Consider the following 18,963-nt stretch of genomic DNA (forward strand, 5'->3'; position numbering starts at 1 on the left):
GCAGGGGGAGGTCCTCCTCAAACCCCGCCGCCACACAAGCGTTTAACGTTAGCCGAATTGCATGCACAAGCGTCACAGCGTACGCCTAGACATCAGACTGTAGCAGAAATAAGAAAATCCCTTGCCGAATGCTGCTATGATCCAGTCCCAGGCGAGGATAATATGGTTTTATATTCATTCCGCGTAAGAAAGGTGGCCGAGTATCTAGTCACCTTACCGAATATGAAAGAAGATCTAGACAGAATATATCGTTTCATCCGTACAGGGGATGATCCAGAAAGTATTTGCGAGGCCATGTCTCAAAGGAAAGCCGAGATCCAGCTCATGATATTAAAGTTTCTGATAAATTGTCTAATAAGAGAACAAGATTACCCGTCTAAAGATCCTGCCGAAATGAAAATCCTGACAAGGTGGAGTGATAATATAGCCGAGGGTAAGCACAAGACCGTCGGTGCTATGGAGAGTATGTACAAGAAAATCCGTAGGGAAATAATAAAGATACACGAACAACGTAAAGCAGCACAAGTAAGCGAGAAAGAAAGTATCTCTGATACTGAAGAGGTAGAGGACGAGAATCCCGCCAGAATAGCGTATGTAGGAAAATCTAGATTTCCAGATCGCCATTTACGTCTAGAACCCAAGTCTACTTTCCATCATTCAGCACCAGAACAAGGTTCCCTAGAACAAGTATTTCAAGCTACCGATCACATTCTGAAATCACGAATTGGTTATAGTGAGTTAAGTACCATGCATGAACAAGAAATAGTTCGGTCAGCAGTCCGATGGATTACTGATTCTACCACTTTTCCAGACGAAATAGTGGCACAAATGTTTCTGAAAATGCCCCCAGCCGAGCAACGACTGGTGGGTATGTATATGATTCAGCACCTCATTACTCTGTATGAGGGTCAACACTCTGATCCAGGTCCGTTACATGATATCTTGAACGAGTTACTCCAGTATAGATGGAAAGGTCTAGGTACCGATTTAATTAGTGTCATTCTAGAACAGCGTCATAAATATAGAACATTCTTGAACCCGCATTTTGTTCATGTCTCACCCCCAGAAAGTAAATCATTCTACATAGACAGACAGAATCCGTTACGAGAAGTCCACCCAGTTAAAGGAACGGGTGGCGAAATGCAGCGAGTGTTTGTATACACTCCAATAACAAAGATGGAACTCCTCGAGATGAAGAAATTAATTCCCTGTCATGACAAAGATCCAGCAGGGTTCCATAGAGAATTAAAAGACATGCTCCGTATGGGAGAATACACTTACCCAGATATCATTAAAATGTTAAAGGTTCTGCTACCCGCAGGGGTGTATGAAAAGCTAAAGGAAAAAGAATGGGAGGTGGGAGAGAAAAAGATCGATTGGGCAGTTCTAGAAGCTGAAGACAAGGCACGAGTACCAGGTACCGGTCTTGGAGATAAATGTAAAGAATTACCAGAATTATTAATTCAAGTTTTACCTAGATTATTAACAACTAGAAAAGAAGACTGGGATGCAATCTCAGCCTGTAAACAGAAACAAGATGAAGATATTAGTGATTTTTATTCTAGATTTGAAAAATGTTTCAGTATCAACAGTGGCCTCAAGACAAGTAGTGAGTCATACCCTCACCTTTTCGTTACTAAATTAGTCGAGAATTCAAGCCCATCAATTAAAAACCGAGTTCTGAAAGTCGAAAGCACCTGGCAAGCAAATACTCCGTCCCAGATGCTCCAGATGCTCCAGTACCACCAGAATAGAATCAGGGAAGAGCAAGAACACGAGAGAAAACGTATAAAAGACACGAAAATGAAAGTACTAGTTGCACAATCTGTTCCTCAAGACGGTCAGAAGAGGGGTCCGAATCAAGCCAGTCATCCTGCAGCTCCCGTTAAAGGGAACTGCAATTATTGTAAACAGCCAGGTCATTTTATAAATGAGTGTGCAGTTCTGAAACATAACATAGCTACTGGTAAGACTAAAGAAAGACAACGTCCGCCTAGACAAGAACAAGTTTCACAGACTCCTCAGTCACAGAATGCACAACAGACAGTTACAGCACCGCAGCCTATCGCTGCAACACAGCATGTTACATCGCAGATGTACCAGTATGCACAGTCTGAGTATCCAGATTCATGAAACAGCCTAGAGAGGGAGGTAGGCTTGCCTCTCATCGAGATACCTGTAGATCAAGAAGGTCCCTATGTTCACAGTCAAGTATTAGGGAAAGATAGAAAGTTTCTGATTGATACAGGGGCAAGTAGGACCACAATTAGTCATGCCGAGGTTCCAGGGGCTCCGCTCTCAGGCTCAAGAAATGTTTCCCTTGGATTTTCAGGAAAGCCGATCGTTAATGAGATTTCAAAGCCAGTCACTCTAGAAGTAGGTCCATTGTCCCGCACCACTGATCTATTACTTACTAAGTCATGTCCAGAAAACCTATTAGGCATTAGGACACTGAAAGAGTTAGGTGCAGTTATTTGCTGTTCCCCAGAGGGAATACGTCTGTTCCTACGTGACTTTAAGGGTCACTATGTATTACGAGATTTTGATTCCAGACTGTCTAATGTCCCGCAGCATTTATGGGCGCAAGGTCCAACTGATGTAGGTTATATGCAAATCACACCCCATCGTGTGACTCTCAAACCAGGTGTAGTGTTACCACGAATCAGGCAGTATAGATTGCCACCTGAGGCTGTAGCAGCCTTATCCAAAATTATTGACGAGCTCATGGCTCAAGGAGTAGTTGTAGAAACTGACTCCAATGTATGTAACTCTCCGATCATCCCAGTCATGAAACGTACTGATCCAAATGCACCCCCAGTATATCGATTAGTGATCGACCTACGAGAACTTAACAAATGTATTATTCCTCAGTACCCAGTTGTCCCAGACATCTCTTCCCTATTAACAGCCATTGATTCCGAAGCCACGTTCTTCACTGTCATAGACCTCAAGAACGCATTTTTTAGTGTTCCCATTCATCCAGACAGCCAGTTTCTTTTCGGATTCTGTTTAAATGGAAGGAGCTATATGTTTACACGAGCTCCTCAAGGTTTCACAGAAAGTCCTAGTATTTACAGCCAAGCACTTAAGAGACAACTTGACAACATTCATATGCCAACTGACACTGCCCTGCTCCAGTATGTCGATGATCTACTGATCACAGCCCGTTCTGAACGTGATTGCGAGCGTGCGTCACTGACGGTTCTGTATTTCCTAGCCGAGATGGGGCACAAGGTGTCCCCTTCTAAGCTTCAATTCTGTGTCCAGCAAGTGGTCTACTTAGGACACTTACTGTCCAAGAGGGGTAGGCAGTTGACACCAGACCGTATCCAGCTAATAGCGAGTCTTCCACAGCCCAAGACCCAGAAGGAGGTGCGTGCTTTTATCGGCCTTACTTCTTATTGTAGACAATGGATTCCTCAGTATGCATTTCTAGCCAAGCCACTGATACAGTTAACGACACAGGAGGCAGCCGTATCGACTGTCCTCCCTTGGACATCTGAACATACACTTAGTTTCAACGAGTTAAAGAAAGCCCTATGCCAAGCTCCAGTTCTAGCTACACCGAACTACGGTAAGCCTTTTACACTTTTCGTCACAGAACGTGAAGGTACAGCATTATCTGTTCTTACACAAGACCAAGCAGGACAAAACAAGCCCTGTGCTTATTTTTCTAGCACACTAGATCCAGTCGCCCAGGCGTTGCCTGCGTGCCTCAAGTCAGTTGCAGCCACAGCACTAGCTATCAGACAAAGTGATTCCATAGTTTTAGGACATACCTTGACAGTACACGTTCCACACTCCGTGGAAGTTCTTTTAAATCGAACACAAACTCAGCACTTGACAATTGCACGTTTAACAGGTTATGAATTGACACTGTTCCAACCACACATAGATATTAGGCGCTGCAACGTCCTGAATCCTGCTACACTGTTACCATCAGTTAGTTCAAATCCAGCCACACATGATTGCGTGGAAGTAGTCAACATTACGACAAAGCCAAGACAAGACCTGACAGACATTCCGTTACCAGATCCTGACCTGACACTTTATGTGGATGGTTCATGTATGAGAATTAGTACAGGAGAACTAGTCGCCGCGTATGCAGTAACTACTGACACCGAAGTTATTGAAACACACCGTATTGATACCCTGTCCGCTCAAGCAGCAGAGCTAGTTGCTCTGACACAAGCCTGCATACACGCCAAGAACCTGAAAGTTAATGTTTACACAGATTCACGTTACGCATTTGGAGTCGTTCACGACTTTGGAGTGCTCTGGCAGGAGAGAGGTTTCATGACTTCTCATGGAACCAAGATTCAGCATGGTTTCCTTATCCAAGCTCTGTTAGATGCCATACATTTACCGACATCTATTGCTATCATGAAATGCAAAGCACATACGAAAGTTACTGACATTATTTCTCAAGGTAATGATCTAGCAGATCGCACAGCCAAGCTTACAGCACAGACTCCAGACATTCCAGTTAACAAGACACATACTCCAGATCTGACTACATGTATGACAGTTAAAGACCCTACTCAAGATGTCATAGATATCCAGTTACATGCTACTCCCGATGAAACCAAGAAGTGGTCTGAACAAGGAGGGGTCCAGACAGATCAGGGATGGTTAACAAAGGGTAGGACCGCATGGTTTCTCCCCGACTCTATGGTTCAAGTCATCATTAATACCGCACATAGTCCAGCACATTTAGGAGAAAAAGCTATGTTAGACAGTATCCAGAACATTTGGTTCAACAAGCATTTACGAGCTGCAGCCAAGCAGAAAGTCCGTACCTGTATGATATGTTGTCAGTTTAATCCAGGTAAAAGTGTCCCGGTGGAACAAGGGGGATTCCAGCCTCCTGACCACCCTTTTGAGGTCCTCCAGATGGATTATATTCAGATGGAGCGATGTCGAGGTTTCAAGTATGTCCTTGTAGTTGTATGCGCTTTGTCCAGATGGACAGAAGCATATCCAGTCCCAGATTACACAGCCGCGACCACTGCCAAACAGTTGGTTCGTGAATTCTTCCCTCGATATGGACTCCCTAGAGTCGTATATTCTGATAACGGTCAGCCATTCTCATCTGAGTTGATGAAGCACGTTTCCCTGTTGTTAGGGTACCAGTGGAAGTTTCATTGTGTACGCCATCCTGAAGCAGCCGGTCTAGTCGAGAGACATAATCAGACCCTGAAAATCCGCATCGCTAAAATTTGTAAGGAAAAAGGTGTGGACTGGCTAGTAGCTCTGCCAGTCGCTTTGTTTTACATGCGCATGGTCGCACATTCCAGATCAGGTCTGTCCCCGTATGAGGTCGTTTTCGGCCGCCCCCCTAACATGTGGGGTACTCCTAGACCCCGAAGTATTACTGATGTTTCATGTAATATGCTGACAGATTACCTAGCTTCCTTGATGTCTGCCCTCAACTCATGTCGTTCACAGGTTGCCGCTGCATTTCCAGACAATACCGAGGTGGCACCGCATGAAATCGTTCCAGGTTCGATGGTGCTCGTCCGGAACTTTGACAGATCAAGTCCGCTGGAGCCACGTTGGAAGGAGCCCCGTCAGGTCCTCCTCACCACCCGTACAGCTGTGAAATTGGAAGGACGCCGCGGCTGGGTGCACCTTTCGCACGTCAAGAAATTCTACGGATTAAAGCCGGTCTCTAAAAACATTTCCCAGGATATCAAGACTTGTCAAAACATTGTTCCTAAGGAATGTCCCGCAAATGACATTGATACAACCCCTCCCCTGTTAGAGAAAACTCCGCAGCAGGAGTATAAGCAAAAACTCCGGTCTAGTAAAATAAGTCAGTCAGTTTGATTGTATAAGTCCTCCCCTAGGTGAAACGGTTAGACTGTTTCTGACATGTATAAAATAGACCCCCATAGTGAGAGAGTCAGTCAAAACTCAAACCGATGTATCGTTTTTCTAAGTTTCATATCATTTCTCAGCCTTTTGATTTCCTGCACCAGTTACGCATTCTTCCTGTGTTTTCCAGTTCCTCATGTAAATAAGCCTTCTAATGTTACAGTAGAACACACGTTTAGTGATCTGCCTCCTCACGAATATTCATACCGCCTCGCTATGCGTAACAATACCTTCATCCGTATGTTACATTATTCACACCAGACCAGCAATGCCACTAATTGTTGGGTGTGTGGTCGACTCCCCCCTTTCCAGACGTCGAAGGGAGTTCTGCCACTCTTTCCTTATCCTTTTTCACATAATGGTTCGTGTGGAGCATGGTCCACGTTAACGTCCTCCTTAACAGACATGTCCTTTCTTAACAGTACATGTTTCCCAGACAAGCAAGGTCTCCCCCACAGAACAGGTTTAGACCTAGAAAATGAAGTGTATAATTTAGGTAATTATTCGTCGAATTTCATGGTCCTGAATGTTCAGTCTGATACTACTCCAGACTCACCTGCTATTTCAGTACTACCAGTCAAAGGCGAATTATGTGTTCGTAATTATGGTTCTGTACACGTAGGACATAGTGATTGTATTACTATTATCCAGTATAGTGACAGTGGGAAATCTATTTTTAAAGCTTCACGTCATTCTTATTTTGTTTGTGGTCAAACTGCATATGTTCGTCTGCCCCTCGATTGGGAGGGAACCTGTTACATTGCCTTCCTACTGCCACCTGTTTTTCTAGCCCCACCTGACTACCATAGGAATTCCTACCTAGTACATACTAGACACAAGAGAAACCTCCCGATTGTCGATTATACTGAAACTGCTGCAGAGCAATTCATTGATATTGATAAAGGTGTGTTCCCTTATTTAGGTACAGTTGTAAACAGTAAGCTAATCCGTAGGTTAACAAGAACCCTTGAAGCTGTAGTAGATGAGACTGCCTCCGCTCTAGGTAACTTAACCGAAGAGCAATCCTTTATGAGATTTGTCGTTTTACAGAATCGTCTCGTCCTTGACGTCATACTGGCCGATAGGGGCGGGGCCTGTAGACTCATCGGATCTAGTTGCTGCATTTTCATTCCAAATAACGCGCCGTCTGTTTATTCAGCTATAACCAAACTTCACAAAATTGCCCATCTGTTACACCAAGATCCAGGCACCTGGACATGGTCCGGTTGGTTCTGGAATATAATTCCCGCCTGGGGATGGAAAGTCCTGTCCTTTCTAGGTATCGCAGTAGCGATCATATTCAGCTGCTGCCTCTGTATACAATGTGGCCCTGCGATTTGCGGCATGTGTGCTACCTCTTGTATTCCTAGTCCCAAGCCCCGTTCTAAATCCCGTTCCAAGACAATTCGAGATGAACAAATGGTACTGTATGAAATGATAGATGGTATCATGAATATTAATGTTTCCTGATGGAAACGTAGTGACAAGGAGGGAATGTGGAAAAGTAAATTTTGCCATGTTCTGTGTCCCTACGTGTCATCCTCGTATGTTATGTGTGCATGACTAATATGCATATGTTATTCCCCATGTCCGATTCAAGACGCAATTACAGTTGTGTCCACCTCTGGTATGTCATTTTCCAGTCCTCGTGAATACTACGGATATCAGGCCTATGTAAAGTAATGTTGCCACGCTTCTCAGTGTGCACGTTATTTCATTATAAAGTCCCCGTTTCTAGGCCTCAAAAGGGCCCGGACATCAGATTCAGCTCCTGTCTCCTGAAGCCTCGCTGAGGAGCGATCCAGCCCCCACCTGTATCCTCGACCTTTCACTTACTTCCTGCCTCGCAGTGCCCGGTGCAGCTTGGCTCTGCCTCTGAGTCTGCCAAGACTATGTTATGATTCCAGCTATCGGTTTAGTCCTCCTTCTCTGCATTCCTAAGCTACTGAACTGCATCAATAGTTTCCGTCATTGTCTAGCCTATGCGGCTCCATGTTAAGAGAAATACTGTATTTAATGGTCATTTAATATTCTTCATCACGCACTACATGTAGAATAATGCATGGTCCAGTCTTAGAGTCAGTTAGCTTTTCCCCTCATGACTTCTAGTTTATATCAACATGTTCTCTAAACATCAGATACTAGATACTGTTTAGGTACATGTCGCTCCGACCCTCCAGACTTTAGTCTCTGCTCCTAGCACGGAGTTCATAGCCCCCAGCTTCTCCTCGTAACACGTCATTACCAGTTTGCGCGCACCACCAGGTTAGAGGTCCCGGCTCCTTAGGTAGCCCCCTCCATGGTTTCCGCCCCATTCATGACATATTCTGTTACGTTTGCATCACATGTCTGAGTTACGCCTTTTTATCTCTTATCTTTCGCGACTGCTACGCGTCACGCCTTCTGTTCCACCCACTGCTACGCCTACTGCAATGTAATGCTATGTGTTCGCGCTATGTATATATGTTTGTGGATTGTTATTAAAAGTTAGCGCGCTCATCCCAGACCCAGCCCCAGCAGCTGCTGGGCCCTGTCATCCTATTCCTATGCAGGTTGTCCTGTTCCTGTCCTTATGCTGTATTAAACCTGCAAAACTCCTACTACCTCGAATCTTGACTCTTATTTATTGAGCTATCTGTTATTCATTCATTCATTCAAAAATAGATCCGGTATTATTTATTTATATACCACACTAGGATAGAGCTTACCTGATGAGTTGTTGGAGGTAGAGATAGGGCAGTGGTATAGGAGCGTGGGTATTGGCAGTGGAGATATAGAAACGTCTTACAAGGGAGAGGTATTTTGTGGGTTGCGTGGATTGAAGAAGAAGACTCTGAACCTCAGAGGATACTTTTTATACGTAGGTGTGGGTGATGGTTCTTTGTATATATTAATCCAGGTGACTATTTAAACATGCCTCTATGGGAAAGAAGAGGTAGAGATCTTGTATTGGTTCTATAGATACAGCTTTGAATGTGGTGATCATAAACCTCCATGGATGGATTTAAAAAGGCAGAGATATAGTAGGCTGATGTTTTTTGATTAGGCTACAGGAGATATAGGGGCATCAGTAAGAGAAAGTTGATGTACAACTCGTATGGGAATTTTTGTAAGAAACATTAAAAGCAGAGCTCCGAAAGCTCTGAGGTAGTTCTATGGATTGAGTAATAAAGAAGAAGACCTTGGCATCCTAGACAGCATTTATTTATTTATTAATTTATTTATTTATTTATTCAATCTATAAAAAATTCTTTATTGGCATCGTAGGCTACATTTAAATGTTGTTTTGTTAAATGGGCGATTCAGAGACTCTTTGATTTTGATTTTGGTATGAGATATTTCAGGGTCTACAGGTTGTCCCAGGTGGCAATATACTGATGGTTGTATTGATCGGTTATTGGCATTGAATGTTTGGAAGGTCTTCGATAGACAATTGGAAAGTCACATCCCAAGGTTCCTTTGATAGAGCACCATTGGAATGTTACTGGTGGTGAAGACATTGGTGGTTACTGTTGTTGCTCATTGGAAAAAACGGTCAGATGGCCCTTATAATTACAAGAGGAAGTATCTGACAGATAAACTATAGCTGGACTGTCCAAAATAAATCCAGAATGCCTGGATCAGTGCACATTTTTAGGATATCTATAAAGTAAGTAAATTAGTTCTGTTTACAGTCACTATATGTATATTTGTGAATTCCTACCAACAATCACACCCCCAGATTATAGGTTGGGCACTCCTGATTTATCCTGCCAGGTTGCGATTTGGGGGCTGGGAATCTTAATTTTCTTACTTCAAAATAAAATCTAGACTCTCTTAATAAATATTTTGTATTTACTAAACACACTTTATAAATTTAAGCAATCTCCAGCAATGATATTGGAGTGCTTTAAAGAACAATGTAACAATTGGGTTCATATTCAAACAGTGAAGATTATGCAGCCAGATTATGTATTACCAATTCATTAGAACCCTAGTATGTCATAAGCTTAAAGATGTTTTAAGAAGAAGAATGTTTGCATATTCTCTCAACAGATTCAGAGAGAAGGAGATCCAGAACTTTTCAAGTAGCGCTACCGAATTTAGGACCTGGTTCTGAGAAAGCCTGAGAAATTGTTTGGCATCATTTTAGCCATTTGGAGAGAGAATGAGGTGCAAGTACCTGACCCTCTTCAGGGTTGTTCTATTACAGCTGTCTTGTAGATGACAGTCTTAACGTTTTATTCAACCGCTGCACTATTGGCTAGCTTATAGAATAATTTACTTTACTAATTCAATTGTTAATTGATTGCATCAAGCATAGAAGAAGAGCAGCTAGAGACTCACTGTACGGCCCGCGGGCCGGCAGCGGCCCAGCAGGCCTTTCTTGGCGGCCCACGGACCTTGCAAGTAATGTATCCATGACCCCCCAGAGAGAGAGAGAAAGTGGAGAGAGAGCGAGGGCGAGAGAGAGTGGAGAGAGAGAGAAAGTGGAGCGAGAGAGTGTGGGATTGGAGAGAGAGAGAGAGAGAGAGAGAGAGAGAGAGTGGAGCGAAAGTGGAGAGAGTAGAGAGAGACTGACTGACTGACTGACTAATTAAGAGACTGGCTGGTTGAGAGAGAGCGAGAGACTAACAGAGAGAGAGGCTGGCTGAGAAGGTGACTTACTCAGAGACAGACTTGCTGAGAGGGAGACTTACTGAGAGAGATACTGACTGACAGAGAGAGACTGGCTGACAGAGAGATAGAGAGACTGACTGACTGACAGAGAGACTGCCTAAGAGAGAGACTGACTGAGAGAGAGACTGACTGGGAGAGAGACTGACTGAGAGAGAGACTGACAGACTGACTGGCTGACTGAGAGACTGACTGACATAGAGAGAGAGAGAGAGAGAGACTGACAGAGAGACTGACTGACTGACAGAGAGAGAGAGAGAGAGAGAGACTGATGGAGGGAGAGAGACTGTCTGACTTAGGGAGAGACAGACTGACTGACTGAGGGAGAGAAAGACTGACTGAAAGAGAGAGAGACACAGAGAGACTGACAGAGAGAGACTGACTGAGAAAGACTGACTGACTCCGAGAGAGAGAGACTGACTAAGTGTGAGAAAGACTGGTTGACTAAGAGTGAGAGGGAGACTGACAGAGAGAGAGACTGACAGAGAGAGAGAGAGAGAGAGAGACTGACAGGAAGAGAGAGAGAGACTGACGGGGAGAGAGACTGACTGACTGAAAGAGACTGACAGAGAGAGACTGACTGACTGACTGAGAGAGAGACTGACTGACTGACAGAGAGAGAGAGAGAGAGAGAGAGAGACTGACAGAGATAGAGACTGACAGAGAGAGACTAACTGAGAGAGAGAGAGAGAGAGAGAGAGAGAGAGAGAGAGAGACTGACTGACTGAGAGAGACTAACTGACTGAGATAGACTGACTGACAGAGAGACAGATTGACAGAGAGAGAGACTGACTGAAAGAGAGACTGACTGACAGAGACTGAGAGACTGACTGACAGAGAGAGAGAGAGAGAGACTGTGATGGAATTGGGGTCAAAGTGTATATGAAGCTATGCAATGGCTCTTAAGATTGCTATTGTCTGCTAATAAACATGTATTATCAAAATGTGCTCTTTGTAGTTACATCTGCTTTTGAAATACAGCATAGTCTCATTGTCTAATGTTTTAAAACGGGTTTGATTTTTTTACTCTAGCCCCCCCTCTGCCCCAACTGACCATGCCCCCACTGACCCAACCCCTACCGGTGCGGCCCTCGGCCACAAACCACACTGTAATTTTGTCCCCGACAGAAAGTTTGTGAGTACCCATGCGCTAGAGGAAGCCGAATCCTATCATGTGAACAGATATGGTACAGTAAAAAAGGGTCTGCATAATACCATCAGTGGGAAGCAAGGTGGTGCCTTGACACAGGTGTGGTCACAGTCCAGGCCCTCAACAAAGGTGGTTCTGGCTGGAGTCTCTGGAGAAAGGCTCAGGTCATGGTCTGTCCACTGACCAAACTGCATGAAGGTGAGTGACCGCTCATTATCCAGTGTGATTTCATTGTTTGGAAACTGGACAATCTGGTTTGAAACTGCGCGTGCCTGCAATAAAGAACAGAGAAAGATGATGGTCTTCCTTATATAAACACAACTTGCTTAAACACATTCTTAATTCTTCAGACTATCCCATCTTCCTCTAAAAATTAGATCAGCCCTCTGTCTACAGTTAGAATGCCACTCCTTCCTAATCCAGACAAGAGATCATTGTCATTTCCTCTCGCAATAACGTTTTCCTTTCTTCCTTTAGACTGGAGACCCCACACTCTCTGTGAAAGTGAGACCACAAACTCCTCTCCTGAAAAATTGATTATCATCTCTTCTTCTGGAAGAGTGAGCCACCTTCTCTAATGAGATGCCTCCACACACATGTTTTTGAAGTGAGACTTATATTTTCCACAACCAATAAGACTTCACATTCTATTTCTGAGAAAAAGACCACTTTCTCATTCTCTGGAAGTGGGACCGCCTTCCCATTTCTAGCATGGCTAGACCTGTTACGCTCTCAAAGTGAGAACACTGCCTTCTCTGTTGGGTGTGTGAACACCCATCCTCTCCTTTAAAAACATTCCCTTGTTTTCAGGAAGTGTGCTGGAGTCTTAAAACATTTTATTTCAACTTAATATTTTATGTATTCACTTAAATTGCCATTCAATCAAGTTTAAATCATTTAATATTGATACTATTTATCTCCTTTACCTTTTTACTATGTTTTCATTATTTATACATACTTACCTGTACTGATTTGTACCCAATGTAATGAATCATGTAATGAATCAGGATATAAATGTAGCAATAATCACCAGCAAAGCAATGACATTTGATATATTTGTATGTGCGTTGTCATAGAGGTACACTGCTTAAGTGATGATGCATACGTGGAATGATGTGAGTGTTGTGCGTGGAATGTACGCTGTGAGAGTCAGTAGGATCGGGAGGTTGAACAAACAATCTTGGCTCCAAGTATGGTGTCCTATCTACATTTTACTGACTACTTTCAGCATATGTGGTACCTGATATATTCAAGAAGTAATCTGTCTGAATTGGTGAACCCTACTATGTACCTACTACACAACGTGGTTTGTACAGCCCTTCTATCGTATGGTAGATAGGCAACTCCCCTCTTAACCACGGGCTCTACCATCAGTCACATCACAGAGCAGAAGCCCTCCTACTTCACCATAGGCTCAGCCTCTCATACTCTACCAGAGGGAGTGCAAATCCATTTATTCTTCTGTTCTCTGTCCATCCTTTGGGGAGGGAACGTCCATCTTCATATTCCGCAGGAAGCCAACGAGCAAACCCCCTGTTTGAAGCACCGAGAAGCGTATTCCTCCTACAATGAGAATGTAAGAATGCTGGGATTAGGCTATGCTAGGCTATGCTAATAATCTTGGTGTTAAACATTGCAAGGTCAACTATATTGAGTTACCCACCGATCAAATGCTGCTGTGAAGAGCAGTCTTTGAACTGAAAGTTTTGAGATATAGCAATAAAATGGTGTTGTGTTGAAATTAATTGAACAGAATGCAAAAGAATGTCAGGGAACACCAACTGCAATTCCATTACTGAGTGTTTAGTAACCACAAAATGGGATCCTAAGGTAGAAAGAAAGAAGAAAAAGGAACTGGACAGACAAACACTAAAAAAGTAAATCTTTATTAGAACTCCAGAAGAAAATATTTATAACCACCATTATTAGGGATCGAGACCCATTGCTCTAAGGAGGCCTTGGATAATTATTTGAAAGAGCGTGATGCACCACTGTTAAGTTCTTTTGTTAAATATATGGATTATACATTCCTTTTTTATTTATTTTGCAACATCCTATAGCGCAAATGTGGCTCAAGGAAGTTATAGCGCTGTAAAAGAGAATTCTAAATAATGTGGACAAATAATAGAAACTATGTACCGGAGAACAATACAGTCAAGAAGAGGCAATGGACATTGGGTGGTGGTGTTAAGAGCAGTCAGTGAACAAAGTGTCTTTGGAAGAGGAGAAGGGTTTTAAGTTCCTCTTTTAAAGTAACAAGACATGGGGACCATGTGTTGAGTTGGATGAGAGAGTTGCAGATGCTAGTGGAAATACTGAAGAAGGACTGCCTCATGCAATACACTTATTTGTCAGTAGTTTGAGTAGGAGGGATTCAACATTCCTTGACCACAGTTGTACACTAGAGATTTTTAGTTTCTTAGCCTGATAGGAGGCTTTGGAGTTGTGCAGGACTCTCTGAATAAGGCAGACAGTCTCAAATTGTGCCCTTTCTCCAATGTGGAACCATTCACAAGTGAGAAGGATAAGAGAGATGTACCCTGAATTAATCAAAGAGGCACTGTTACGAATAGGTCTGAGGGAGACCAGGTGAACTTTAGTGAAAATCAGTTAGAAGGATGTTCCCAAAGTCCAATCTGGAGAGAACTAGTGTTCTGACTAGGGAATTAAAGTCTTAGTTAGGAATGCCCTGTCTGATATCCCAAAGTAATCTAAGGTGGTAGCGTGAGTTTGTAGCCATTGTCCAGATATGAGATTGTAGATTAAGCCGATTGTCAAATATGAATCCTATTCATTTCACACTGTCCACAATCACTAGTATGCAGCCTAGGAAGAACAAGATTTAATCCGATCTTGGACAGGTACACAGGAATTTTTGCGGTAAGATTAAAAAGAGTTCTGTTTTAGTTGGGTGAGTTTTAGGTTGTGGATGGAAGCTGCTTTTGAATGCTGGGCAGGGTGTTGGTGAGCAACTAGGTGTTGGTTGAGGAGGAAATTTTGATAAGGCTCTAATTATCATCAGCATATTGGTGATAAAGTATACAAACATTACTGAGGATTTCTCGAAGAGTCTCTAGATAAACAAAGTATGGGACAATACTAATTCCTGAGGTTAACTTCACATGATATGGAACTCACTGTTTTAATTGCTTGGAAGGGGTTGGAGAAATAATAGGTAATCCAATTTAGAATTGTTGCCTCAGTGCCCATTTATTCTTTCAGGATATTAGCTGCATCAAAGGTATAGAAGAAGATAATGGCAGGGGCTCCTCTATTTGAGGAAACAGGGTGCGTCGTCAAGCACTTGTTGTATTAAGGTCTATGTGATGCAGCCCTGCCTGATTGGAAGTAGTCCAGGAGGTTGTTTGTCTGGATATCAAAAGAAAGTTGTGAGACTATCCAGCTTTCTCTCATATGGCCTAGGAAGGAAACATTTATGGCAGGCCAGTAGTTGTTCAAGTTCCTGGAGTCTGCACAGGCTTTTTTCAGAAGGCAGGAGTATATCCCACTTTCAGACACTTTCAGACTATCTGGGAAGGTATCTCGCATAGCTGAAAAATTCACTAAAGTCGTCCAGACGGGGAGCAGCCCTTTGACAAACTCATTACTAATGGATCCTGGCACAGAGCATTGAAGTGACTTGGCAGTTTAGTTTTGAATAGCTCCATGTTCGATACTGCATCAACATCAGACCAGCAAGAATGTGCCTTACAGGTGAGCTTTTGGTCATCACGGTCAACAGACCGGGTGAAAGAGAGACCTCACGAGAATTTATTTTCTTTGCAAAGAAGAAAACAGTCTTCACACTTGTCTTTCGAACCATGGGCAGTGGGGATGTAGGGTGGGTTTTTTACTGTTATATCACTTGGAAGGGAAGCATTGAGTGATTGTTGGAGTTATCGGTTATATTTGAAGGACACATGGGGTTGTCAAATGGACAATGGGCACCACTTCCTTCATGAGGATTGGAGAAGGGCTAAAAGTGTGGAAAACAGGGCATTTCAGACTGGGACTTTGCTTGGTGAGAAAAAGAGCACACAAGCACGCCCAGGAGTAAAGATGGTATCCCCTATAAAGTATAGATCAGTCCAAATACTTGGGTCCATGTCCTCTGTTCATCTCTGCTTAAAGAACATAACAGCATTAAGAAACAAAATTAATGAGAGGGGACTTATAACTGAAAATGAGAGATGCACATCTTCTTGTGCCAGCCCTAAAAGACACACAAATGATGGAATGTAGAACAAATTAAACATTCACCCCCAGTCAAGAGATCTGACATAAATTCTCTGTTCTTTTGCTCACCATGCCACCCCAGTTTAGACCCAGCCATGTGCAAATCAGGCTTGACCCTGCTTTTCATGGGAACAGTCCAGCGCAAACTGTCAAGTCAGGTCCTCGCTGGACCAGAGACAAGCACCCAAGGACCTGTTTGGGAGTGTTAGACCTGGCACCATTGGGGTGGGACCCCCTGAATTTTACCCTTTGCCTCCTGTGTTTTTGCAGTATGTTGGACTTTGTTTTTGCTAGTCTAGATGCGCAGGGCACTTTGTCACTGCTATTCAGTGCCAAAGTGCCAGTGCTCCCTTTGCAAATTGTTGTTATTGATTGGTGTTTCCATGATTGGCTGATATGATTTACTGGTCAGTCCCTGGTGCAGTGCACTGTGTGTACCCGGGGCCTGTAAATCAAATGCTGGTAGTGGGCTGCAGCACTGATTGTGCCACCCACATAAGCAGCCTGTAAATGTAACTCTGGCCAGCCATTGTAGAGCCTGTGTGTAGTCTAGTACTGCACTGTCTACTTGGAAAGTGTTCCCACCTGCCAGGCCCTAACCATCCCTTTTCCTACATGTTAGTCAATCACAAGGTAGGCCCAAGGTACCCCTGTTGTTAGGGTGCACTGTATGGAAAATGTAGGACATGCCCTGGTGTGTTTGGCCTGTCCTGTATGTGAATTACTGCCAGTTTTGTTTTTCTCTGTTGCAAGGCTACCTGTTTCCATAGGATAGAATGGGGAGTTTCTTTATTACATCTTATAAACATAACTACCCATGGGAACAAGGAGGGAATATAAAGTTATATACGCCTGAACCCGAAATGTTAAAATGCATCTTTTAGTTAAGGTGATTTTTACATTCTGTGTTTGAAAATACCACTTTTAGAAAGTAGGCATTTTCTTGCTTAGCCATCCAGTGTGTCTCTGATAGGTTTGTGTATTGCATGTCTGACTTTTGGATGACAGGAGCTGGAGGGGAGTAGTGGCACCAGAGAGCCTGATGAGGCAGGGCTAGGCTGCATTTAGAATAAGGAGAGGAGATTTCCTTTCATCTGAATAGGCCTGGTCTGCCAAGGACAATGCTGTCTCCACCTCCTGCTAGGAAGTTGCACCAAAGAGGACAGAACAGGTTTTGGCCAAGCACAGGGCTTTTCTGCTACTGAGAACAAAGGATTTTGTAGTATAAATATTGGGGTCCAGACCACAGAACTTGAGATTACTTCTGGAAATCAAGAGGAACCTTTGCAAAGGAGAAGAGCCGGAGAAGCTGAGGAGGAATATTGCCCCTGTGCTGTTTGCTGTCTGGGGTTGGCCTGCAGTGGCTGCTTGCTACTAAGGAAATGAAAAAGGACTTTGCTGTTTGCTTTGTCCCATGCTTGAGAAAGATCCCCACGGGCTTGGATTGAGCTCGCCCCTTTTTCACTAGGTCTCAGGAACATCAAAGACCTCACCAAACTTCTGGGCATCATTTCTGGAACCGCTGGTTTCAGTAGCCTGGAAAAGAAAAGGGCAACCGACTATGTCACTGAGTCCGTCGCAGGAGTCCGTGTCCTGAAGGCACCGCAGAGAACACCACCTCGTTTCGCAATGTAACTCTGGTCTCACCGACTCCGTCAACGAGCTGCTGCTTGCACCGCCTCTTGTGGGCAGCACACTCTGCAACACTTCACTACACGCTGCACTGACATCTTTGACTCAGTCGCTGCCCGACTCGTACATTGACCGGGTCTGTCGCCGCATCATGACCTGCCAGCACTGCATCAGCACCACCTCACCCTGCAACGTAAGCCTTGGTCTTACCTACTCTGTCAACGAGCCATTGCCTGCACCGGGTCGTGAGGACATCACACGCTGCAATACTTCCATCTCACATCGCAACTGCGATGGTTGCCCCGGAATGGCTCGTACCATTGTGTCGGCCACAACAACAAAAGGTACTGTCTCCGAGTCTGTCGACGCTTTGGCTAACCCGTATCGGCGTGGTTGGCAGGAATTGTTAGACTCTGCTGTATTTAGTATCGTGGTAGCCCGCACAGAGCTACTAAGTCGGAGGAACTGTTTTTTCATGTTTTTCCTGCCTTTTGAAGGTTATTTTGCACAGTAACTAATTTTAAGAGTATTGTATGGTGGATTTTTGTTGTTTGATCTTGTTTTGATTAAGATAAAGATTACTTATTTTTATAAACTTGTATTGTCCATTTGTAGTGGTTTCACTGTATTCCTCAATGTATTCAAAAATGCTTTATCCACTGCCTCTGAGATAAGCCGGTCTGCTCTGGCCAAGCTACCTAGGGGATGAGCAGGGGTTATGTTAGAAGTGTATCCCCCTTACCCTGACTAGGAAGAAAGGTCCCTACTTGGACAAATATATCTCCCTCTGCCAACTAGATACCCCCATTTCTAACAGGGGAATCACTCTTAATCAACCAGGCTAGCTTGAATCCAGTGGCACAGTGAGCCCGGGAACCATGTCTGGGCCTACCCAGCACGGTTAGGGTTAACAACATAAACACAAGGAGATGATGGATGGGGTGCTGCAACTTTTCAGACACTCACCCCCAATCACAGATCTGGGGTAAATTCATTGTTCTTTTGCTCACCATGCCAGCATTCTGTCCATCAATTGTTGCTACAGTATTCCTCTGTAATGTTGTTAATGTCTTTCTGAGAACCACATGAGGAAATATTCCATCTAGCGCTTTTGACAAGAGCTGTAATGTTTATGGTTTTGGTGTCAGGAAACCACATGGTCTCTTGTTTCTGTTGTCATTAGGTTTTCTGGTGGCCAAAGGCCAGAGTGAATTAAATCTGAAAATGGTCAGACCAGCCCACTAGTATGAGGTCTTTGGCGGACAAAGGTATATCCTTTGAGAAGAGCAGATCAAGAAGGTAGGCATTAAACTATAAGGAGTTTTAAAAGCTTTGTATGAAAATGCTGTCAACAAGGAAAGAAGGCAATAGATTGACAGATTGGTCTTGGATGTCACTCCAATATAGATGAA

The 18,963-nt window shown here is 43.7% G+C and overlaps 1 protein-coding gene across 1 annotated transcript in view; it reads right to left on the bottom strand.

Moving 5' to 3' along the window:
* Nucleotides 1-18,963, bottom strand: part of LOC144822761 (eosinophil peroxidase-like) — a 56,352-nt gene that overhangs the window by 25,338 nt on the left and 12,051 nt on the right. Inside the window, exons 5-6 of the mRNA XM_078680626.1 lie at nucleotides 13,117-13,246; nucleotides 11,749-11,955 (exon numbers count right to left, since the gene is read on the bottom strand). Of these exons, the coding sequence (XP_078536752.1) occupies nucleotides 11,749-11,955; nucleotides 13,117-13,246 (337 nt within the window). The remainder of the gene's footprint in view (nucleotides 1-11,748; nucleotides 11,956-13,116; nucleotides 13,247-18,963) is intronic.

The sequence above is a fragment of the Lissotriton helveticus genome, chromosome 3_1 (assembly GCF_964261635.1).
Source record: "Lissotriton helveticus chromosome 3_1, aLisHel1.1, whole genome shotgun sequence".
Taxonomy (NCBI): Eukaryota; Metazoa; Chordata; class Amphibia; order Caudata; family Salamandridae; genus Lissotriton; species Lissotriton helveticus.